The 26,342-nt window shown below is 39.8% G+C and overlaps 1 protein-coding gene across 2 annotated transcripts in view; it reads left to right on the forward strand.

Moving 5' to 3' along the window:
- The window catches only part of Asxl2 (ASXL transcriptional regulator 2), an 87,243-nt gene extending 66,461 nt beyond the window's left edge, over positions 1–20,782 (forward strand). For both annotated transcript variants that reach the window (XM_060365159.1, XM_060365155.1), the window contains 4 exons: positions 3,202–3,298; positions 4,125–4,230; positions 6,904–7,615; positions 10,118–20,782. In XM_060365159.1, coding sequence (XP_060221142.1) covers positions 3,202–3,298; positions 4,125–4,230; positions 6,904–7,615; positions 10,118–12,523 — 3,321 coding nt within the window. In that variant the 3' untranslated portion in view covers positions 12,524–20,782. The remainder of the gene's footprint in view (positions 1–3,201; positions 3,299–4,124; positions 4,231–6,903; positions 7,616–10,117) is intronic.
- Positions 20,783–26,342: the final 5,560 nt, after the last annotated feature.

A 26,342-nucleotide genomic window follows, 5' to 3' on the forward strand; every position in this document is an offset into this window, starting at 1 on the left:
TTAGCCTCTGCCTCTGCCTCAACTGTGAACTTAAAAGTGTATACCACCATTTCCAGCTTGAGGTCTGTTTTCTATAAGACTTACTTTGATGCCAGTTTCTTCGTGCTATAATTAGCATGTGTTAAATTTGTTAAATCTGAACTTAAATGTGTTAAGTTCAGAGTCCTTTGGCTAATTCTGCTAATCAGATAGTCTTCCAGCAGTATGGCCTAAAGAAGATCTGTTCCTAGTGACTCATTCCTTACCTTCTCTTTTCAAAAAAGTTACTTTGGAGGATACTCATCAAGTTAATTGGTTTGTTGCTGTTGTTTTGGTTTGGTTTTTGTTTTTGTTTTTTTTTTTTTTTTTTTTTTTTTTTCAAGACAAGTTTCTCTTGTAGCCTTGGCTGTCCTGGAATTCACTCTATAGACCAGGCTGGCCTGGAACTCAGAGAGATCCACCAGCCTCTGCCTCCCTGAGTGCTGCAATTAAAGGCGTGCACTACCACTGTCCATCTTCATCTAGTTAATTCTTGATAGGAGTAAAGGAGATTGAAGTTTCAGCATGGTTTTTAAGGGACCTGGTTGACTTTGTGGGGTGTTTTTGTGTTCCTGTGTCCTGTGTTTTGTATTATTCCTACCCGCAAGTACAAATGTTGGTGGTTAATAGGCTAGAAGTAATGTATTAAGCGTAACTAATGGCCTCTTTGTGGAAGTCTGATGACATTCTCTCAGAAGCACTCATGACCTCTTCTGATAGAAGATTGCTACGTGTAGTTTGTTGTGATGGTGGTGTTAAAGATTTTTTTTTTTAATGTGTATGAGTGTTTTGCTTGCATATATGTATAGGTGCAATACATGTATGCCTGGTGCCTTAGGTGGCCAGAAGAACTATAATTATGACAGCTTTAAGTTGTCATGTAGGTGCTGGGAACCAAACCTGGGTCCTCTGTAAGAGCGAAAAGTTCTGTTAAACCACTAGCCGTCTCTGTCTATCTCCTGCCATGTGTAGTTTTAATAAAGGGGATCTTAGGCGTTTTCTAGTTCAACTTCCAACAGGTGGCACTCCTACAGGGTTGTGTTGTTGTTGTTTGTTAGTTTGTTTTTTCAATGGGAAATTAGTTGACCAGTATTCGGATAAAGTAAGCAAAGTGTGTGATACTGAGAAGACACAGTTTCAATTAAATAAACTTGTAGGTTAGGTTACTGTATGTGTCAATGTTGATAATGTTTACATTGAAAATATTGTAAACAAAGTATTTTTTGTACGTTATTTGAATGAAAACTTTTTCCATACTATTTTAAATAAGACTTAATGTTTTTTAAAAACCAAGGGAGAAATTCAGATTCTAGATGTATAGGTTTTTTGGTTTGTTTGTTTTTTAATTTAAACTTTTCTCATGTCCTGTGGCATGGTTTATTGGGTAAAGGGATTTGCAGTCAAGCCTGACAACCCAAGTTCAATCCTAGGACTCAACATGGGGAAAGGAGAGAGCTAACGCCTGTAAGTTGTCTTCTGACCTCCACACAGATGTCACTGCTCCACACAGATGTCATTGCACATGGTAGATAAACACACACACAAACAAGTATAATAAAGTTGTGTCTTCTCCCCCTCCCCCCAATGCTTTGCACTCTGCACTCTATCCTGGAGCTACATCCCTAGGCCACAAGAAAAAGAGTCAAACTTTTTGGCAAAGCATCAGAAACAAACATAGTAGACACTTGGGTTCAAATATAAGATCTGGGACCATGCATTAGTTGTGATCATGCCTCACAATTTGATGGAAACAAGCAGCCTAATAGAAAACTAAGAAAGTAATAGGAACTGACACTTCACAAGACCACCAAAAAAAGACCTCCATGTTTAATAACCATGCAACAACAGCAAACAACACAAGAGTCAGGAAATCATGTATAATTTCAAACTCATCATGTTGAAAAAAATTAAATTACATGCTGATCTTGTTGGCAAGGAAAAAATATTGTATATTCATATAGTGCTTGACGTTTAGCATTTTTTAAAAATTCATTTATTTTATATTAATTAGTATTTTACTTGTGTTTATGTCTGTGTGAGGGTGGAGCAGGAGTTACAGACAGTTGTGACCTCTACCGTGTGGGTGCTGGGAATTGAACCTTGGTCCTCTGGAAGATGACTCTTAACCCCTGAGCCATTTTTCCAGCGTGGAGTTTTAGCATTTTAAGAAAGTAGTACAATATCTACCTACACACTAACTTTGTTTTGTTGTAGAAATTTGGTCCTTAGAAATAAAATTGGTAGTTCAGCTGGACAAGGTGGCACACTCCTTTAACCCAGCCCTTAAGAGGCAGATCTCTGACTCAAGACCATACACCCTGTTTCAAACAAACAAAACAAAAAAGCACTAGTACATTCATTTCTGCAAGGATATTTGTTTCAGCTTTATTAATTATGTAAAAACATTGGTAACAGACTACATGTTTACCATTAGGAAACTGGTAAATTAATTGAAACACATTCATACAATGAAATAATATGCAGCAGTTTCAAACAAGCTAACTATATGCCAATTGACTTGAATAGACTTTCACAATGTAGTCTGTGAGAAAACAAAGTTACAGTGTGTTATATATAACTTAGTACCAAATAATAAACTCTGCTCAGAAGTAAAAAAAAAAAAAATACGGGGGCTGGAGAGATGGCTCAGTGGTTAAGAGCACTGTCTGCTCTTCCAAAGCTCATGAGTTCAATTCCCAGCAACCACATGGTGGCTCACAACCATCTATAATGTGAACTGATTCCCTGTTCTGGCAGGTATAAATGCAAATAGAACACTCATATACATATAATAAATAAATCTTATTTATTTGTCAATCAATGCACAGTATTTTTCCAGCATTGTGGAATGGAGTTGAAAAGGGAGAAAGGAAAAGAGGTACATGGGAAAAGATTTGTCTCTTTTTTTAAGACAGGGTTTCTCTGTTTAGCCTTGGCTGTCCTGGACTTGCTTTGTAGACCAGACAGACTTCAAACTGAAGAGATCTACCTGGCTCTGCCTCCCCAGGACAGTTATCATGCCCAGCTAAGGAATTTTTTTTTTTTTTTAAGAGAAAAACAGTATTATGGAATAGTAAAAAGAAGGAGCCAGCCATGCTTCTGTAGGATGGGTTGTGAAGTGAATAAGTGAATATCATCTCACTTTTTCTTTGAACATTTTCCCTGGCTTGCTCTTTGATCTAGATTGGTCCTGATGGCTTGATGAAGTTGAATGGCTCAGCCCTTAACAATGAGTTCTTCACTTCTGCAGCCCAAGGCTGGAAGGAAAGGCTCTCAGAAGGTAAATGTTGTGCGCTGTGTCTCTCAGGATCTGTGTGTGCCTCACTACATGAGACTGGAACAAGTTTAGAAGGTGATCCTCTAGAGGCACAGAACTTAGAGAATGAAAACATACATACACCCCCACACACACTTGTCACAGCTCTAGTGGCAGTGGGACCTGGGACATTGGAGCCAATAAACGAGGTAGACTAAACTCTCATACAATAGACAACTTTATTCAGAGCATCAGACAATATAAATTCTGAAGGTTAAGGGGAGTCACATGGGTAAAGTGTCCAATTATAAGGGCATGTAAACAAAAACAATAACAGTTGTAATGAATAATAATCTGAGGTAAACTCACTCCTATCTGATGTACCCAGGAGGGGCAGGAAAGCACAATTCAAGAACAATTCTTTGTTTTTGAAGAGGCTGAGTTCACAAGACTCTTGTCTTGGTTCTAGGAGTTTCTCATAAGCACTTAGAAATTTCACACACCGCCATTCTTGGGACTGTGTCTTGGACTGTCCATTTATTAGTTTCACTCCATTGGGAAATAAATTAAAAATTTGATGGTAGAGGTTAAAAGAAATCTTCATGGCATATGGTGCTTGTAACTGGAGGAAGATACTTTGGAGAACACCCTGAGGACAAGTACTGTGGTTCTTAGCTGCATATTAAAAACTACAGATTTATGTGGCTCTGTAGCATTTCTGTCTACTTTCTTTCTCTCTTATTTGGGAAACTTGTTGCTTTGACAAGAAAGTATTCTGTATGGTATGAGTTGTGATTGGAATCTATGAATACTGCTTTTCTGTTTATATCATTCTGTTGATGCATTGCAGGTGAATTTACTCCTGAAATGCAGGTAAGAATTCGACAAGAGATTGAGAAGGAGAAGAAAGTAGAGCCCTGGAAGGAACAATTCTTTGAAAGCTACTATGGTCAGAGGTAAGCTAAAGCAGACTGTAATCCAGACACTAATTTCTACACATGTCATGTGATGCCTCCATGTTTTCACCTTATTAGAAAGTATAGTGCCTAGTTTTTTATAATTTTTATTACATGAATTCTTTTTCATTAAAAACAGCTTTAGCCAGGAGGTGGTGGCGGCGGCGGCACACACCTTTAATCCCAATTAGGGAGCAGAGGAAGGCTGGTCTCTGAGTTCAAGGCCAGTCTGGTCTACAGAATGGGTTCCAGGACAACCAGACTACATGGAGAAACCTTGTCTTGAACAAAAACAAAACAAAAAAGTAGGCTTTTATTTTGGTTTGGTTTTGCTTTTAAAGAATCATGACTGTACAGAATTGTATCATTCTTAGTCCTTGATCCTTAGATTACATTGTAGGTAGAATGGGTTCCTCTTGCTTGAAAAAATGGTTTGAAAGCTGGCAGGTGGTACATGCCTGAAATCCCAGTACTCAGGGAGGCAGAGGCAGGCTGATATCTGTGAGTTTGAGGCCAGCCTGTTCTACAGAGTGAGTCCAGGACAGCCAAGCCTACATAGAGAAACCCTGTCTTGGGAGAAAAAAAAAAGAAAGAAAAAAACATGGTATAAATTTTCTTCTTTTTTTTTTTTTTTAATCTTAAATTGCAAAAGACTGGCTTCTGTGCATTTTTATAGTGACTGTCCAAAATGTAAAATTCAAAACCAGTCAGGAATCCTAAGAATCATGTAATGTGGGCCATTATACCAAACATGTAATTAAAGTCCTTCTTCTGTGCCTGGGAGATGTGCGTCACTAAATCAAGACACACTCTTTTATTTTTAAAGGGCTACAGTCTGAAACAACTTTTTTTTTTTTTAATCTTTAGACTGAAAAAAACAAAACAAAAAACTCAATCAAATTTTATTGGAGACATTTAATGGATAATATAGATCTTTTTGGTTTGAATAGGATTACATATTCCAACTCCTGTTTTTTAGTCTTCTTTCTGCATAGCAGTAGAAGACTTCATCAACCACAGACTGAGAAATTAAGGGCTTTTTCTTAGCTCCAAGTGTAGTGTTTATTGATCCCCTTCAAAGTCACTTAAGATAGATTCTTACTGGAATTAAGAGCCTCAACTACTGATTTTTCTACATTAAGATATAAAATTGATGGTGAGTATATTATTATAAGTTACAGTAATTTTTGGGTACACATGCCACAGTGTCTTTTGGAAACCAGAAGACAGCTTTTGGGGGGTTGGTTTTCTTTAGCATGTGAGTTCCCTGGTTTGAACCGAGGTGGTCAGGGAGGTACCTTTTCTTGCAGAGCTATCTCACTGGCCCTAGACAGACTTTTTTATTACTAATTCTTTTAAGGTTCCAGGGAGGATTTATTGATTGTTGCTTGCTAAGTAATAATGTAAAACATTAAAGAGAGTCACTGATAACCATTAAAAACTAGCGTCACTGTTTGCCAGACTGCACTGTGCACATCCCAGATGAGTTCACCCTGAATACCTCAACAGCATAACAACCTCAGAACTTTACACCTAGACTAAGTGGAATTAAACAGGCTCTCTACAAACCCAGTTCTAATTCTTTTCTTTGTTTGGTTTTTGGTTGGTTGGTTGGTTGGTTTTGTTTTTGTATGTGAAAGCAAAGAGCATTTATTCTTCAGAGAGAACCAGCATGCAGGGGTCTGCCATTCATATAAAATGGTAACCTCAGTTCTAATTTTGAGCTTCTGGATGTTGGTATATTTTTTTATCTATTCTGTTTGTTTCTTATATCTTCCACCCTTCCAACCTACCAACACTGGGTAAGTGAAAAAGAAAGTTCAGGGGAAAAGGAGGCATAGACCTGTATAAGCTGCTTCCTGCTGATTTAGGGATGTAGAGTTTCATGAGGTAAGTCCAGTCTTCATTGTCAGGGTATCTCCAGCTTCTCGTCAAACCACCATAACAGCAATCGGGAACAGCAGTTGGAAGCAGCAGCCACCCCTGTCTGGGCTCTATTGTTTGTACACTATCAAGAGTCTGCAGTTGGCAAAAATCATGCCCCTGCTAGAGCACAAGACACACATGGTTAGCTGCTGTGGTTAGTCTGAAACAGCTTCATGTCCCACACCTGGGATTAAACAAAAACATAGTAACATATTGCGTTTTTAAAGAAAACAGAAAATTTCACTACATCTGAAAAACATTAACTGTCTTCTTGAGGTTTTTCTTAAGAAGTCTTGGGCCAACCTTTCTACAAATACTAGTAAACAGAGTTGATCACAGTTCTGATCTAAGTCTCAGGGTAAAAAGCACCTTGCCTTTCTTTAGGACCTTGTAGGTAGCCTGTGAGTCTCTAGACAATATGGCTCCTATATAAAAGTAACAATAACAGCTACCACTATTTTTATTGTGTTGCCAAGTGAGTGCTTCACATGGACTAATGTCACTATAACAGCACTGAAGCTGCTAATTCCAGTACGGTTAAGGAACTCTAAGGTGCAGCAGCCTAGTCAGTATCTACTTGGGTATTAGTATCAGAGCCAGAATTTGAATTTAATTACTTTGGCTCAAGAGTTCTAAATAAAAATAGTTATTATGTGTAAGGGGTTTCCTAATTATTGACATAGTCTACTTTTCTCATGTGTTCAGTAATGTGAACTGTTGCCCAACTAACAACTCCTTGTTTTTTAGTTCTGGCTTAAGCCTTGAAGATTCACAGAAATTGACGGCTTTCCCCACTGATTCCAAAGTCAAGAAAACCCCAGCTGAGCAACCAAAATCCATACTTCCTTCAGAGGCCTCTCCAGTCAGAATCATCCCAGTAGTTCCTCAGTCAGGGTGTAAAGAAGAAGTAGTGCAAATATCATCACCATTTAGAAAAGAAGAAAGCCAAGATGAGACATGGTCAAAATCTAGATCCCCAGAACCTGTCCTTGCATCAGCCAGCAATACAAACGAGCTTATCACATTGAAGCCTATCAAGTGCCCTAAAGATGAGGGTCTCTTAGAGCAGAAGCCAGTTGCCTGTGCTGAACAAGAGTCTGAGAAAGAAAATCATGTCACCACAACTTCTAATGATAACAAAAGTGAGAACCAAGAAGTGTTGGCTGTATCCCCAAGCAACTCTAAAAATGCAGGGTTAGAAAAAACCGTAACAAAGGCTGTTGCAGAAGCCTGTCCACTGGACCCTGAAACAAAGCTGCCTCCAGCAACTCTTACTGATCAGATCCCAGAAAGTCTCAAGAGGAAATCTTCTCTTGCCCAAGAAGAGGCCACTAGCAGCTGGGAGAAAAGACCACGAATCACTGAGAATCGCCAGCACCAGCAGCCATTTCAGGTCTCTTCACAGCCCTTTCTTAATAGAGGGGACAGGGTCCAAGTGCGAAAAGTCCCACCTCTCAAGGTGAGAAAATGCTTGTACCTGCTAAGTTTCATGACTCGTGGTGTTAACATAAAAGCAGTAGTGTACATTATCTAGTGTTACATAATTAAAATTAGTAATAATCAGGTTTTAGAACTGCTTTCATATAGTTCTTTCTTGATATTTGAGTAAGGAGCCTGAGTATCTAAACCACCCCAGCCCTTGACACTACTCACAGTCATTTTTTTGTTTGTTTGTTTTGTTTTGTTTTAATATTTATACAACCTCCTGTCTGCATGCACACCTGCAAGGCAGAAGAGAGCACCAGATCTCATTATAAATGGTTATGAACCAACCATGTGGTTGCTGGGAATTGAACTCAGCCAGTGCTCTTAACCTCTGAGCCATCTCTCTAGCCCTATTGCTGCTTCTTGAGTGCTGGAATTACTGACCAAAAACTTTTCACTAAATGTCAAATCAGAGATAAATTTTTGTCCTAGGAACTATATTCCATTTTAGTTTAATCTAGAGTGGTTCTACACTGGTGGCTTGAATCTACTCTGACCAGATTAATAGAATTTCTCCTTTCATAGGATTCAATGTCAGTTGTTTCAGTTACTCTTTATTTTACACCCAGTCTAGCTAACTTTCATAGACAGCTTAGTGTACATGCCTGTAATAACAGCACTGGAATGATAATGGAAGATTATGAATTGACTAAAACAGTGAGGGCTTGTCTCAAAACAAAGCAAAAATAACAAAAATTTTTAAACAATTTGAATTTTAGTATAAGTGTTATAACTTGATATATTTTGTTTGGTTTATGTTACAATTAAAAGTAACAGAATCTACCTGGGTTGTAGTGGTGCACACCTTTAATCCCAGCACTCAGGAGGCAGAGGCGGGCAGATCTCTATGAGTTCAAGGCCATCCTGGTCTACAGAATGAGTTCCAGAACAGCCAGGGCTACACAGAGAAACTCTCTCTGAAAAAAACAAAACAGACAAAAAAGTAAAAGACTCTACTGACTTTGCTCATTATGTGGCTATTCAGTAAGTTACATTGTTACTGTTTCCACCTTAGAATGGTTTACATTCAAATCATCTTGTATTGTGCTAGGTAGAGTGATGGCCTCAAGTAGTATTTTTATAAGCCTGGCATGGTATCACATACCTGTTATTCCTAGCATTTGGGAGGGTCACAAGTTTGAAAACAACCTTTATCTACATGATCATCCTCTTCATTCATGCACACCTCAAAAAAGACAATGTGTGCGTGTGTGTGTGTGTGTGTGTGTACTAGCACTAGAGGTTGGACCTGTGGCCTTGGATACTTGTGTTACTAGGCTTAGTTAGGAATAGTTTTAAATAAAGTTGTCTCCAAACAAATTTCTTGTCTTCTGTTCTCTAGTTTTATCTACTTTCTCCTATAGTCCCTTCTATATTAACAAGACTCAATAATTGCTTCATTCTTACCTGCACAGCTTTTAAACTTTTATATGCTGAATAAATAATGCTGTCTAAGCTTTTGGAACTAAGTATTAAACAAACATGAATTTTATGACAGTTGTTATAAAATACCACACTGATTTCTGAGGTATAGATAATTGATTTTTAATACTTCTGACTTTGAGTAATGAAAAATAGTGACTTCACAATTATTTTGTAATTGAAGAATTTACAGAAAGATTGCATGCTGTTCTTGGAATTTGATCACTTAATTAAATATTCTAGAATGTCAACAGTTTTTCGCTCCTTTAAACTCAGCCAGACTGAAAGTGCACCCTGTCTGAGTGCACTGTAGTTCGTTTCCTTAACTTCCAAAGTTTTATATAGGCCAGGAGTAAGATTTTTTTTTTGAAGATTTATTTATTTATTATTTATACAGTATATAGTATTCTGCCAGCATGTGTGTCTGTAAGCCCAAAAGAGGGCACCAGATCACAGTATAGATGGTTGTGAGCCACCATGTGGTTGCTGGGAATTGAACTCAGGACCTTTGGAAGAACAGCTAGTGCTCTTAACCTCTGAGCCATCTCTCCAGCCCAGATTCTTTTATGATAGAAAAAAAAATCAGTAGTTTCAGTCAGGTATAGTGACCTACACCCTTTACCTTTAATAATAGAGGCAAGGGGATCTCTTTGAGTTCAAAGTCAACCTGGTCTTCATAGAAAGACCCTGTCTCAAAAAAGAAAAATTTAATGGTTTCAAAGTTGAAAGCTTATCACAATTTTTTTTTCAGTGTAATACATGTTTTTCTAGCCATTCTGATTCATAAGTTGGGGAATAGGACTCACAAACCACATACATTTTTTTACAAGGTTATTGTGCAAGTAAGCACAGTATTCACCAGATGTGAAAATGACTGGCAGATACTATGTATATGATCCCTTATGTGGGTAGGCAGAGTAAAGTTAAACTCTAGACACTGTATATCTTCTTAGCCTTAGAGGAGCCATGTGTTTCATGGGTACATTGTGCTGTCCACTCTAGTCTTACTGCTGAAAATTGATCTTTGCCTTTTCCCATTCCTTACTTTTTTCAGATCCCGGTCTCCAGAATCTCCCCGATGCTGTTTTCTACATCGCAGGTCTCTCCCAGGGCTCGTTTTCCAATCTCCATCACTAGTCCTTACAGAACAGGAGCCAGAACTCTGGCAGACATCAAAGCAAAAGCCCAGCTGGTCAAAGCACAGAGGGCAGCAGCCGCAGCAGCTGCTGCAGCTGCTGCAGCCGCCTCAGTTGGAGGGACCATTCCAGGACCTGGCCCTGGGGGTGGACAAAGTCCAGGAGAGGGTGGTGAAAGGAAAACTGCTGGAGGGGGGAGTCCAGGCTCAGACAGAGTCAGTACAACTGGAAAGGGTCCCACACTGGAACTGGCAGGAACTGGAAGCAGGGGAGGTAAGGGAGAGCGTGTACCCTGTGGTCCCCAACCTGAGACCAATACACCAGGCCAAGCACAGCCTCCTTGTGTCTCTGGAGCACAACTACAGCAAACCTCCTCAGTGCCTGCAGCACTTGCCATCAGTGGATCATGCACAAGTGTCCCATTACCAGCCCACATAGAGATACTGAACAGTGAAAAACTGAACCCCCACAAGGCAGCAGCCATAGCGGCCTCTCCTTGCCACCCACAAGAACTTAGTAGTTGCAGACAGGAGAACACTCCTTCTCCAGCAGGGCCTGCCCTGATCTCCGGAGCCCCACCTGCTTGTTTTGTAGCTGATGGCACAGTTGAGCCCAAAGCAGGTTCTAATAAGAATGCACCAAAGCCTTCAGCCTTGACCAAGACATCTGCTTCTGCTCTACCGGATGTGACTTCCTCCCCTGTAATATCTTTATTGACAACAGCCAGTTTAGAAAAACTCCCTGTACCCCAGACGAGTGGAGCTGCAACGTCTGCTGGGTCAGCTCCATCCTCAAGCACTTTGCCAGTAGCTTCTAGCCTTAAAACTCCAGGAACTTCTGCAAATATGAATGGACCCATTTCAAGACCAACTTCTAGTATCCCTGCTAATAATCCTTTAGTTACTCAGCTCCTCCAGGGCAAAGATGTTCCCATGGAGCAAATTCTGCCTAAACCTCTCACCAAAGTTGAAATGAAAACAGTTCCACTGACTACAAAAGAGGAAAAGGGAATAGGAGCATTCCCTGGTACCAATGTAATGGAAAGTGGCACCAGAGAGGAAGTTAATGGCAGGCAGGCCCATCTGGCTATCCAGCAGCTGGGGAAACCCTTGCAGAGCAAGCAGCTTTCCCAGGGTCCAAGGCCAGTCTTCACAGCTAAGGAGCGGAGAGACTCTTGCATTGACTCTCAACAGTACCAAGAAGGACTAAGTAAGACAACGCAAGATCAGCTTTTTCAGACCCTCATCCAGAGGGCACAAAGACAGAGTGTGCTTTCATTTGGGCCCCCCTCTCAGTTCAGCTTTGCTCACTCAGGTTTCCCCTTGGAAGACATCTCCACAAGCCAGAAGTTCATGCTGGGTTTTGCTGGCAGAAGGACATCCAAGCCTGCAATGGCAGGTCACTATTTACTTAATATTTCCACCTATGGCCGGGGTTCAGAAAGCATTAGGAGGACCCATTCTGTAAATCCTGAGGAACGATTTTGTCTAAGTAGCCCCACCGAAGCCTCAAGAATGGGATACACAGATTGTAAAAACACAACTGGAGAAAGCAGCAGCAGCAAAGAAGATGAAACTGATGAAGAGAGTGTCGGTGAGGAGCAGGAGCCTGTGTCAGTGAAAGAGGAACCCTGGGTTTCTCAGAGTTGTGGCAAGCGTCCCCATGGTAGAGAGACTCCATCCACCAATGATTGTTTAGCTAGCAAGAGTGGTAAGACTGAGGCACCAGTGAGTGAGCAAACCACTTTAGGCAAGGAGAATTATATATTCTCTAGAGGCCAAACATTTGATGAAAAGACCCTAGCCAGAGATTTTATTCAGGCAGCACATAAACAAATGACTCCTTCTCTGAGAGGTAAGACAGTATGTAGTAGCCCTGAGCTTTTCAATTCTACCGCCCTTTCTCTCCCTGCAGACAGTCCCACGCATCAGCCTCTCCTTCCACCACTGCAAACCCCCAAATTGTATGGGAGCCCCACACAGATAGGGCCAAGCTATAGGGGCATGATCAATGTCTCCACCTCATCAGACATGGACCATAACTCTGCTGTACCAGGTAGCCAGGTATCTAGCAATGTAGGGGATGTCATGTCGTTTTCTGTGACTGTCACTACCATTCCTGCTAGCCAAGCTATGAATCCCAGCAGCCATGGCCAGACAATTCCTGTTCAGGCTTTTCCTGATGAGAATAGCATTGAGGACACTCCTTCAAAATGTTATTGCCGGTTGAAAGCCATGATCATGTGCAAAGGATGTGGAGCTTTCTGCCATGATGATTGCATTGGCCCCTCCAAACTGTGTGTCTCCTGCCTCGTCGTTCGGTAATAAAACTACAATATATGTAAAGAGGGAAGGGTAGGCTTAACAAGACGTGTTCTTGCACCCTTTTGAAATCACAGAAATAAAGTTTCAGTTGTCTCAAGAGACGTTAATCAGGAATATAGAGTGCAGGTCTTCACGTTTACAGGAAGAGCACCTTGTATAGTAAGTCTGAGTCGAATAGGACTATGAATTGGTGACAAGTTTGCACTTAAAAATCATGTAAATATGTCACGTTTTGTTTTAACATTTTTTTTCCACGTATTTAGATAATGATGTGTTAACTTTACATTCAGATTTATGTTCCATTTCTTTTGAATCTGAGAAAAGTTGAATGGTATGCATGGTGAAAGGAAGCTGTCTGCCTCTGACCCCGAGCTAGGAAAAGGAAGGAGTGGTCAGGAAGTGACCATCATGCTGATTATGTCTTCACAGACTGGCTGCAGGCTCTTCACAGAGAAGATGGCCTTTGTGGAATTTAGATTCAAGGGTTTACTCAGCCCTTTATTTTAGGTGAAACCATTTTCAGTGGAATTTTTAGAAAGGTATTAACATCCCAGACAATGTGTTTGACCCTGACAGTCTTGGCTTAGCTTTTTGCTTTCATAAATCAGTACTATTGTCAAGCAGAGCTCTGCTGTTGCCCAGACAATGAATGTTATTTAAGAAGGGTCTGTCTGCCTCTGAAGGACTCCTATGTTAGTCTAGTATATACATGGCAATAGTTCCAGCAATAATAAGCAATATGTCCCAGTGCTGCATCTTTCATGGGCTCCCACAAACAGATCTGAAATACCAGTGAAAAGTAAAATGAGCAGCCACATTAGTTATTGGGGTGGGTGTGTATGTATGTATGTATGTGCTGTGTCTTGATGGAAACTGAAGAAACCGAAACTTCAAGAAATTTGGAAGAATGATTTTAACACTGGACACAAAATACTCTTCCTATTCTCTCAAACCATTTTAGATAGAAAAGGTCCTTAGTACTTCTGTTCTGCTTTGCCATCACAAGCATGAGAGATGGCTGCGGTGATCTCACTCCATCTTACACGTTTTACCCACACACAGTACAAGAAGACAGTTCACTATTTTAGTAGTGTGTTTTTTCTAGAATTTCTGCTCTCTGCATAGCCAGGATGCCTGAGGTAATTTTGCTGTTTTGGTTTGGTTTGGTTTGGTTTGGTTTGGTTCTTAAAATCCTTCTCCCAGCATTCCGGAGGCAGAAGCAGACCAATCTCTGAGTTCAAGGCTAGTCTAATCATTATGATGAGTTCTGGGACAGCCAGAGCTATCTAAAGAAACCCTCTCTCCAAAAATCTAAAGAAAGAGGTCTCTGTTAAAAACCAAAAAAACTAAGTTGGTGGAGATGGTGACACACTTTTAATCACAGCACTTAGGAAGGCAGAAACAGGTAGATCTCAGTAGTTCAAGGCCAGTATGGTTTACATAGCAAGTTCCAGGAAACACAGTAAGACACTGTCTTTTAAAACAAAAAGCTATCTGCAGATTTTAAGCAAATACTGTTCAAGTCACAGTTAAAGACAGTTTAAGAAAAATGTCAGTTTGATTTCAAGTCTCCTAATTTGAAGTGTGTGATGTATATTGCAACCCAGTACAGGTGTGTTTCAAAAGCTATTTATAAAACTCAGGACAATTTAACCCTGTTAATTGTATCACATTCCAGATCGGGGAAAGGAGACAGTATTGTGTTTTGCTCGCCTTGGGATACTCACCCTTGGCCATCCTACTTGCATGAAATACTCGGAGTGCCTCCTCAGTCCCTGCTCCAGACTAAGAAACTCACTTTTTATTTTTCTTTCCTGCTCTTTGGCCCTAAGTGATTACAGGCTTAAAATCTGTGTTAGTACCAGTCAAGACAGTTTGCTATCCTTCTATATTCCCTCTTTATTCCAGTAAATGCAAAGCTAAGAGAAAAGAAAGGCTGCAAGGATTCAGGGTTAATAAGTGTGTTTGTTCTGAAGTGAAGGACCAGTAGGGAATAGAAGCCAGGGTTCTCCCAAGCCTTCAGGATCGTGGGTAGTCCCCATGGGACCTTAAAAGACCTGTATCTGAGTAGTCTCCTTGTCTAGTCAGCTGGAAGAGGGTGAATGGTCCAGAATGGACTTCCTGCTGTCAGTGGCTAGTTTGTATTGGGGAAAGTTATTTTTCTGTGTTCCACCTTGCTTACTAAAAAGGTTCCATGGTTTCCTTAATCTGAGAATGGATGGACAGTGAAAAGGCATTTGGGTCCATTTAAAGAGGAAACCACATCGTTCCTCTTCTTGATCCAAACTCAGGCCTTATAGGTCCTAAGTATCACTCTTCACCAAATTCCACTAAGTACCACCAGCTAATTTGCACTCAAGAGTATTCCAGAATCAGAACTTACCAGCTAGGTACACTGCCTCAGGCTTGACAAGAAGAAATTTTTTTTCTTAGATTGAAAATATGTTAAATAAGAATCCATTTAATCTGTTTTAAAACATGGTTTTAGAAGAGGAGCATTCATCTTATAAATGAACAGCAAAACAAAACGATAGTCTGGTCCCTTAGTTGGGTTTGGCACTCCAGTACCAGTTGACACAATTATATTATAGCTTTTCAGTTATTTTGCCTTTAAATTCAAAAATGGTTCAAGAAGTACTAAGCTTACTCTTTGGGTTTTAGGTGGCAATTTTTAGTGAGGTTTTTAACATGATACACATGCCAGTGTGCCCCTCCACTTCTGCACATCAGCCCTGGGGGACATTCACAGTGTGTCATCTCAGTATGGTTAAGTGTTCTGAGTTGCCTACGTAGAACACTCCCTGAATCCAAGTTCTTTTTTTTTTTTTAATCACCATTCTTTATCCCATTAATTTAGCAGGGGGTGGGGCACAGATAACCTGAAGCTGTTTGCCCTACTTCGGTTCTTTAACCTCTGTGCTCAAGAGACTGAAGCTGTCTTTGGTGTTCAGTGACATTTCTTTAAGAGTGGAAGCTGGCAAATGAGGGAGCTTTTCTTGGGATGGGAAAGCTGTGCTTTCGTGGTTATAGATTTGGGGATATTTGAGACACTCTCAGATGTAAACTAATAGCTAAAGGAAGACTTCACTGCCTTCCAGGTTGAAAGTAGGAGGTCCCACATTGATAGGCCCATCAGTTACCATTCTAATTGCTCCGTACTGCTTTCCTCCACTTTAGAAAATCTTAATGAGCTCTTCGGTTAAATGGTTCATTAAGATGAGGGATTTCGTCATTATAGTTCTATTTATTTTAGAGCTCATTGTCAGCAGTGTCAGAATTGTTTTCTCTCTGACTTCACATCATAACAAGAAAGTTTCCCGTTGCATAACAACAATGCATACTAAGTGAAAAACTTGGCCATGGGCAGTTTGCAGCTCAATTTTTAGAACAGTCCAAAGAGACTTTGTGAAACGTGACAGGCAGGGACCTTTTCCTATGTGTTTCAATACCTACACACCTATTGAACAAAACAATAGGTAGACATTTCCTAAAGTTGAAGCAGTAGCTTCATAGAGTCTTGGTTACTTTATTTTTTTTAATGCTTTACATTTGATACAACTATTAAAGATCAATTTAAAAATAACTTTCCAGTAATATATTTTAAGTAATATATATTTTAATATCTATGTAAAAAGTGACAGTGGAAGACTGAATTTCTCATATGGTATGTTTAATGTAGGATCTCACTGTTAAGGCACAAATTATTTCAAAGGAATTACTCTAAAAACACTCGGATTATTTCCCACAAGAAAAGAAAATGCAATAATGGGAATGATTTGGGGCTTTTATTTTAAAAGAGAATTGACTTATTTACCACAAGCTATTTTTCCCTCTCTGATGATAAGGTTTGTACAGACTGGTTTGGTAAATGCTAAATTTTTGTGTCTTTTGCCTTTTTAAAGGAATTGTTAACATTGGAATTGAGGGTATGTACAGAGAAGTTGGTGTAGACACCATTTAATAAGTCATATTTTTTCACAAATAAGGAAAAATCATTTTAATAAGAATTTTAAGTATTTGCAATAAATATATGTATATAGATTGTATGTATTCATATATTATTTTTCATTTTATTATTAAGTAAAAGATAATTAAAAGTGAAATTTAAAACCTTGTAGTTTTTGATGAATCTTGAGGTCTGACATCTGAATGTGACGTGGGGAAGGGTCCTCAGATAGTTGCCTTACACAGTTATGGAAAGGTCCAGCACAGACTGGGAAAGAGTGCACTGAGGAACCTGGCCATAAGTCAGGGTCGTGTGTTTCAGAATGTATGTGAAATTATCAAAACTTCACAGCTTAGCTATTTCATGTTTCTGCCCTCATCTGTTCCTTCTCCTAACCACTGGGAGACACTGGGAGAGCAAGGAAAACAATAGTCTTCTGTAGTGTGCCTGTGGCATCCTCTAATACTAAGGAAGGTAAGGCGGTGTGTTAGGGGAACAGGCTTTTCTGGATAGTGGTTGATGTATACCAAGCCCTGGGGATGTTGAAGAACTAGCCTCTTAAAGATACAGAAGACTTGTTTTCTCTGGGGTGAGCTGCTTAGCCAAATTCATGTCCTACTTGACTGATCTAGGCAGATCAAAAGCTAGATCTGTGGCAGGAACACCTGTGCTTTGATTAAGTTGTGTTTCTGCATAATTGTAAAGATGGCTTGTGTTAAGAGCATTTAGGGAAAGGAGCAGTGGGCAGAATATTTGAAGTTAATTGTTTTTGGTCCCACACACAAATTACTGTTGAATCAAAGAAGACTCTTGCAGTTGTATAATAATCTTAGGATGTAATTGAACAGAGTATCTGGATAGGTAGTCTTAGAGATAAAGATAGGTCTTCTGTAAAATGAGTGATGAAGTTCAGTGATAGAAGTGTGTCCACCTGCTCTTCCTCAGGAGTGCTGAGATTAAAGGCATGTGCCACCAAGCTAGGCTACATATGGTTTTGTTTTGTTTTTTTAAGTATCTTGAAGTTTCCAATATCTTAATTATATGGAAACATTGAAGTTAATCCAGCCATCCAAGAGATTGTGTTACAGATCTCAGATGAAAGTACTAGTTCTGAAATAAAATTTTTGGGACCATGAAAGAGCTCAGTGTGTAAAAGCACTTGCTGCCCAAGCATGATAACCTGCTTACAGAACCCTGACATGCACCCATAGAAGGTGCATGTTTGTGGCATTTGCATGTAACACCAGCTGGGGGAGTTGGAGAAAGGCTGATCCTGGAGGTTTCCTAACCAGTTAAACTCCAGGTTCAGTGAGAATACCCTATCTCCGTAAAGTGGAGAATCACTGAGGAGAACATTCCAACATGGACCTTTGTCCTCTACATGTGCCTATGCAGGAAAGTGCACTTGAATTACATATTTGTGCACATGCAAAGGAAATTTATTATGGAACATCTACATCATAATTCATAATGATGGGAATGAAAGTGGAATGACCATTAAAATACTACCATTTATGTAATTGCACATATTTATCATTTAGCTCAGTCACTTCATGAACAAATCCATATTCACATGATAAGGGATTCTATTTCCAGAATCTTAGAAACTTATGTTTGTTGCTTTTTACACCACTTTATCTCAACTGATTTTTAGTCACAGTAAACATTTCTCGACTTTATACAAATTCTGATACTTAAGTATTTATTGGGTATTAACTGTGTTCAGCTGGTTTTGCAAGAAAAAACTCCCCTAAACAGTTCTTCCTAAAATTGCAACCATGCATCACTGGCTGTAGTTTTTTAATCAATGATGTGTTTCCCAAAGTACTAAGTATAAGTGAGTTGTAAAATGGACCTGGATGAAGCAGTGATGTGAAAGATACTGCCTGTGGATGAAAGCAGCTAATACAGACCTGAGGTGCCATGTTGGTAAGACGTGCCTTTTTGGAATCATTGAATGGCAAGCTAAACAGCTGAAGGGCAATCCACACTATACTGTCCGCTCATGTCCCTGCATGCCAGAAGAGGGCACCAGATGTCATTATAGATGGTTATGAGCCACCATGTGGTCGCTGGGAATTGAACTCACTACCTTTGGAAGAACAGCCAGTGCTCTCAATCTCTGAGCCATCTCTCCAGCCCCAGCTTTGGGAATTTTTAAACATTAAGTTTCACATTCTTGGCCAGAAACTGAGTCCCTTTATTTGAATTTCTACGTCCTTCGTTTTTTTTCCATAACAATGAAAAGGATCACCTTAGTAAATTCTTAGTTTTTTTGTTTGTTTGTTTGTTTGCTTTTAATCTTATGCCATTAAGTCACAGAATTAAAAAGTGCACTTCAGCCATTTTCCTTAGGCCCAAGTCCCAGTTCTTTAGGACTTTCTGGATAATATGAAGTCATGGTCAGCACATGCTCTTTAATTTTCCTTACCTCTTTAATCAGATGTTCAGGTTCATAACTTGCTTTCTCTATGCCAAAATGTGTGTATTTACACTTCAAAGAGCTGCTCAGTGGATTTCAAGTGATTTTTTTTTTTTTCAGCTCTGTTCAGGTCACTTTCTGTCCTTGTGACCTTTCACAGGTGATAGACTGTAGACAGAGGAATGAATACTTCTATATACAAAAGCATTCACTCTTATCCTAAGAATGGGACTTCGCAGAAGGCTCTCAACCACAGAGAGAGAATCTGAAAAACTCAGATGATCAGTGGGAGAGACCAGGTGTGACTAGGTGGGTTCTTCCCAAGTCTGAATTTTTTTTCCCCCGAAAAAGAGACTGAGGGACAGAAATAAAGGTCAAATCTTGGTTTTCATGTTAACTTCAAAACTTAAAGGATCCCTTGGGGAGAAGACGCAGCAGTTGTGGTTTTTAGTTTTTGTTTTTGTTCTTCCAGAACTGAGGACTGAACCCAGGGCCTTGCGCTTGCTAGGCAAGTGTGCTACCACTGAGCTAAATCCCCAACCCCAAGTTGTGGTTTTTAAATGGACATAAGTAGACTTTGAGTTGAGTGCCGTATTCTTTTTTAAAAGAACTCTTAAAAATTACAGATTCATTTAATATGAGTCACCATGAGTGTAACATGGAATTTGTTTTGAGACATATTGAAAAAACAGGTTTTTTTTTTTTTTGGTTTTTTTTTTTGTGAATTACAGCAGCTTTTGCTACAAGTTGGGGCTTGGGGCTGTGTACCTATATCCAAACTTGACTGACTTCATGAACACTATTATGCCAACCTGAGCCAAACTCAATTTCACTAAATTTAATCAAGATTCCTCACTATTGGGGGCTGGAGAGATGGCTCAGCGGTTAAGAGCACTGTCTGCTATTCTAAAGGACCCAGGTTCAATTCCTAGCACCCACATGGCAGCTTACAACTGTCTGTAATGCCCAGTCAAAGTGATCTGACACCTTTACCCTAATGCACATAAAATAAAGATAAATAAATATTTTTTAAAAATACTATTAAATGAGCCCAATAAGAAAGTGCATTCATTCATACAAAAATATCTGAAGATGTGTTAGAATTATTTTGCACATAGCCTAGTTCCTTTGTGTGAAATGGAATATAAAATTACTCTTAAAGCCAGAATCTAATGTTTTCAGATAACTTAGTTTCAAAATGAAATTGGAGCTTCACCCTCAAGTTAGTAGTACTTTTCCAGTTAGCTTAACATTGGAAAACTTAATAGTGACCCTGCTGCACTCTGTAGGCCATCCCTTAGCACATGTAAATTGAGTTCTTCCAGAGTCTCATTCAGCCACCCATGGTTAGAGGAGGAGAGACAGGTGTGGTCACATGCCTGAAGTTCCCAGCAATTGGCAAGTGAAGCCTGGAAGATAAGTTCAAGACCATCTTCAGCTATAGAAAATCCAAGATCAGACTGAGCTACATGAGACCCTGTTTCAAGAGTGAGGGGGTGTGCTAGGTGGAGAATATGATAGCTTAATCAAAGTTGTTCTTAGAAAAATACACAAGAGACCCAGTACATGGCAAATGAAGTGGAAAGCCTCAGTAGCCATAAGTACGTTGATGTGTTCTCAGGACTCCTAACTGAGGGAGCTCCCGCAGCACACCTTCCACAGCACCAAGAGAATCAGAATGAAAGCGATGACCTTAGCTCTAGTCTGACTGAAGTCTTTGTGTAAGTAAGCCGGAGCACTTGGCACATGTTAGTGCCTTTCAATTCCACACTACCCCTGTCACTTTCTACTCTTCTTTTGATTGGTACTATACAAGCTGTCTTAAAAGTTGACTGTATAATGGTTCTGTCTTAATGACTCATGTTGAATAAAGGCATACATTCAGTTTTGCTCTAGTTGTGCCTTTTCTTTTTAAGGAATGGAGCATGTGTGGCTTAACTGCTGCTTGTCTCTTTCCTGGTTCATCACTAAACTTCAGTGTTTCCTTAGGACACATTCAAAAGGATTTCAGGAACTTAATTTGAGCCCAAGTCGGTTTTTCAAAAACATTAAAAAAAAAACATTTACATTGGCTTATTTCATCACCGTTGGCTTATTTCACCACTGTTGGAACTAAGGTTTATTTTTTTTAATCTTTCAGGATTATACAGTGATTATACTGACTTGTAACAATATTTGGAAGCGTTAGCATACTGTCAAGGGATCTATCATAAATGCTTAGTTCAACCTTAACCCTGAGTCTTCAAATATCCAATGATAATAGTCCACCTAAAGATTATGCAGGCTCACAGCCAGAAATGTTAATAAAGCACCTTTACAACTTGACTCTCAACTCTAGTACCAATCTCCCTCCTTCTACCTAAAAGTTCACTTCAGGTTTGAGAAAGGAGGCCACAGGTAGCTTTGCATTGCTGGAGAACAGAGCTGCAGATGTTAACTATTGTGGAGATGTCCTGATTGAGGTATATCCTAAGATGCTAATGCCCTTGGCTTAAGACAATCAGGAGAGTCAGTCTTGAGTGAGTTCACAGTGAAGCAAGAAGGATGATAGCTATTCGTTTGTGCCTGCAGATATCTGTGGACCATGAGGTCCTTCAACTAGAATAGGGACTGATCACCATAAGGTTTTAGGTATAAAACCCTTGCACTGGTCATTTAGATGCAACAGATGGCAAAAGCTAGGATGGACTATACAAAAATGGCTTTGAATACCCAACATGTGGTGTGAGTGCTGACATTTCTAGCAGTTTGAGGGGGGAGTGAGCAGTTACATGGAATGTTTTCCTACTTTGATGCCAGTAATTGACAATCTGCATAGTTTTAATGTATATAGATATCCCAGTCAGTCTCAAGTACTCCCATGGGCTATATAAATATGGAATCTGTGATATTAAATAACAAACAAATAAGACAGTAACTTGAAGAAATATAAAGACAATGTTAGGTAGTTTTTGTCACAAATCAAGATGTACGTTTTTGTTTTTTTTTTTTTTTTGGTTTTCAGGTTTTTGCAGTTAAAGCAAATGTTTTTATTTTCAATAGCAAATGTGAGAGGGAAATGTCCTAGTTTGCGTTTCTGTTTCTGTGATAAAACATTAAATCAAAAGCAACTTGAGGGAGGGAATGGCTTATCTATACCCTACTGTTGGGAGAAGCCAAGGCACCAACTAAAGATAAGGGCTCGAAGCAGAAACCAATATAGAAATACTGCTTACTGGCTTGCTTTCCATCATTTGCCCAGCTTGCTTGATCATGCAACCATCTACCTAGGGCTGGCACTGCCCACAATGGGCTGGGCCTTCCCACATATAATAATAACATTAACAATAAATCTCCCCATAGACGTGCCCACAGGCCAATCTGATGGTGATACTCAATTGATTTTTCTTTCTGGGTGACTAGTTTGTGTCAAGTTAACAAAAAACTAGCCAACCTGGGTATTTGGAAGATAAAGGTAACAAGAAGCTGGGTGTGGTGGCACACACCTTTAATCTCAGCACTTGAGATGCAGAGGCAGGCCTATCTGAGTTCAAGGCCAACATGGTCTATCTACAGAGCAAGTTCCAGGACAACCAGAGCCACATAGAGAAACCCTGTCTTGAAAAACTGGAAGAAAAAAAAAAGGATAAAAGGAAATCTATACCACAAGCTACACTAATCAAAACTAATTTTGACAAAAGGACAGATACATCCAGTACAGTGAGCCAGAAGTAAACTTACATGTATAGGCAAATGATTTTCAACCTGTCAAGATCAATCAGTGGGATAAGGGCAGTTCTCAACAGAGGTGAAAACTATTAACTTGAAGTTCACATGCAAAATAATGAATTGGATTCTGACCTAACATTTAGAAATTAAGTCAATCAGACAAAAATGAGGTGCTTCATAATTGAATTTGGCAATTGTTTCCTGGATTTGAAATGCCAAAGAGCCGGGTGTGGTAGAGCATGCCTGTAATCTCAGCACTCTGGAGGCAGAAGCAGGAAGATCACTGTAAGTTCTAGGCCACCTTGATCTACAAAGTGAGTCCAGGACAACCAAGGCTACACAGAGAAAACCGGTCTTGAAAAACACCAATTAAAAAAAAAAACAACAAAAAAAAAAAAACAAAAGGCCAACAAATAAAAGAGTGGATTCAAACTGAGCTTAAGCTGGGCATGGTGGTACTGCCTTTGATACCAGCACTCTTGAGTACCAGGCTAACCTGGTCTACATAGGGAGTTCTCCCCTAGACAGTGCTACATAATGAGGCCTTTTCTCAAAAAATAAATGTTTAAAATTTAGAAAACAGACAGCTTAAAATTTTGTGCATCAAAGAACATTATTAATAAAATGACAACCTGGGTAATGGAGAATGGCAGAATATACTTGCAAATAGTATCCAATAAATTCTGAATATAGTAAGAAAAAATGTTGGGGGCTGTCTTAGTCACTGTTCCATTGCAGTGAAGAGACACTATGACCATGGCAACTGTTGTAAGAGAAAGCATTTAACTGGGGTCTTGCTTACGGTTTCAGAGGTTTAGTCCATTATCATCATGTTGGGGAGTGTGGCAGTGGGCATCATCCTGATCTACAGGCAGAAAGAGAGAAAGAGCCTTGGCCTACCACGGGCTTTTTTTTTCTTTTGAAATCTCAAAGCACAGTGCCAATGATAGACTGCCTCCAACAAAGACACATTACTCCAACACAGTCATAACTCCTAGTCCTTGTAATCCTTCTTAAATAGTGCTACTCGCTGATAGCTAAACATTCAAATACATGAGCCTTTGGGGGCAAATTTTTATTAAAACCACCAAAAGGCAAAGGACTTGGATAGATAGATAGATAGATAGATAGATAGATAGATAGATAGATAGAACCCCAAAGTCAATATACAATGTCTTGGAAAGGATGGAGAGAAAATTGAACGCTTATGCCTTGGTGGAAGAAATGTAAAAGATTAGACAGTGGGTTAACTGTTCGTGTTTCACCTTTGTGACAAACACTTGAAGGGAGGAAGCGTTTATCTGGCTCTAGATTCCAGCCCCTGGACAGCTGTCTGTTGCTTCTAGACAACAGTGGTGAGGCAGTGTTGTCATGCTCAAAGGGATTTGTAGGGCAAAGGTGAAAAGCAGAGGAAGGATAGAATGTGGAGGACAATGTTTGTCTTTCCAGCACATGACTCTTGGAAACTATTTGTTCCAACTAGGTCCTACCTACTAACACTTCCCCAGATAGCACTTCCACCAGCTAGAGACCAGTCTTCAACACATGAGCCTGAAGGACACATTTAACGTTCAAGCCATATTAACAGTATGGGAATCACTATATGATCCAACAGTTACTATTCTGGGAATAGTAATAATCAGAGAAATAAGCACAAAGGGACTTGGATTTCATTGTTGAAACAGTCATGTTTAAACACATTTATACTCCAATGTTTATGATACTACAATAGCCTGAATAGAAGGAACCCAGATATTCACCAACATGATTGGGGAAAAGGTGTTCTATAGATACAGTAGGACATTATTCATCCTTAAAGAGGTAAAAAAGTGATGCTTGGCAACATTTTTAACCTTGAAGACATGCCTAGTAAATAAGCCAGACACAAAGTGGAGACACTGCAGGGGTCCAGGATGTGAAACTCCCAGAGCAGTCAGAGTCACAGCCAGCAGTGAAAGGATGGAATAAAATGGGAATTGTGTTTAATGGGTTCAGAAGCTCTGAGAAATAGGAAGAATTTCAATGTAGTGGTATGATAGTTTTGATTGCCAAGTTGCCACGATGTAGGATTAACCAGGAAGAGAGGCTCAGTGAGGAACTATTTTAATGATGTTGGTCTGTATACCTGCCTATGATGGACTTTTTTAATTGAGTTGAGGTAGGAAGCCTCACCTTAAATGCGGGTGGCACCAATCCACCGGCATTATCTACTCACTGTTCCTAATCAAGCTTCTGCTGCTGTAACTTCCTTCCCCCTTCTAGGTTGCTTTTGTCAGGGTGCTTTATCATAGCAACAGGAAATAAAGCTAATACAGCTGTTTCACAACAGTGTAAATGTACATGATTCCTAAGTAATCCTTGCAACATTTGTGTGTGTGTGAGAGAGATACATGTATGACACTTGTGTGCCATATGTGCAAGTGTGTGCTCCTTGTATGTGCATGTAGAGGCCAGAGGAAGATGTTGGGTGTTCTGTTGTCGGTTTCTCTTCTCTCACTGAGCCTGGTGCTAGGATGGCAGCCAGCAAGCCCCAGTGATCTCCCTGTCTCTGTCCCCTCGTCACCAAAGTGGCGATATTTGTTGGATAGTTGGATATTTGTCATTATTACTTTTCATTTCATCATGCATTTCTTTTGGCCTTGGCTGTCTGTTGTTGTTTGTTTCTGTCCCCAGTGCTAGGTACTGAACCTTAAGTCCTGCCAGGCAAGTGTTCTACTGCTGAGGAGTATCTGGGTCTAGCCCCCTCTGCTCTGTTGTTTGACATTCGTCTATGTTGTCAAGTGCATGAAAAGCTGATTCCTCTTTATTGCTGGGCACTATTGTGTGGTTGTTCTATACTTTAGTCCGTGAGTGATTAAGTGGGTTTTAATGCCGTCCCACTTCTAATATAGTTGCTTTGTACAGATCTAATAGGCATATGATTTGATTTCTCTTGGATGAAAACCTTTGATTGAAAAGGCTGAATAAAGTGATGGCTACGTGGTTAACCCTCTGTGAAATGCTAAGTTGTTTTTCTAAATAACTGTACTAATCTACATTCCCACCAACAGTATGAAGATCCAGTTCCTCCAGGCCCTTGACAACATTTGGGTCAATGTTTTGGCCATTTTAACAGATGTGTGTTGGGGGTTGGTGTGGTGCTCTGTGTATTCAGGTGCTAAATTCTGGGCCCCAAGATCTAGTTGCAATCCAGACTTTGCTCCCCAATTACCTCTGATTGGTTAATTAAGGAGTTAGACAGCCTATGGCTGGGCAGAAGAGCTATCCTGTAGCTCAGGATAGTCTCAAACTTATTACAGTTTCCTGACTCAACCTCTTAAGTCTGGGGTTACAAATGTAACCCCAAGTTGAGAGTATATTTAAGGAATGCATTTGTTGGGGGAGAATATATGTTTTGCTTCACTATCGCTCTTATGTATGATTCTTTAGTTTCACCACCGCTAAGTTTCTGTGAATATGCCTGCTACATCTTTTGTCAGATTTACCCTAAATAATACTATAAGTAAAAAATCAATCCTAAGTGATATTGCAAATACAAATTAACACTATACATTACATATATAGCTCTGGTTATATATGGCTCTTACTGTGTAGACCAGGCTGGCTTCAAATTCAGAGATCCACCTGCTTCTGCTTCCCAAGTGCTGGTATTAAAGGCATGCACCACTATACTTGGCATAATTACTGTTCTTCCTCCTCCTTCCCCTCCTCCTCTTCATCGTCGTCCTCCTCCTTCTTTTTCT

This window comes from Meriones unguiculatus, chromosome 1, assembly GCF_030254825.1.
Source record: "Meriones unguiculatus strain TT.TT164.6M chromosome 1, Bangor_MerUng_6.1, whole genome shotgun sequence".
Lineage (NCBI taxonomy): Eukaryota > Metazoa > Chordata > Mammalia > Rodentia > Muridae > Meriones > Meriones unguiculatus.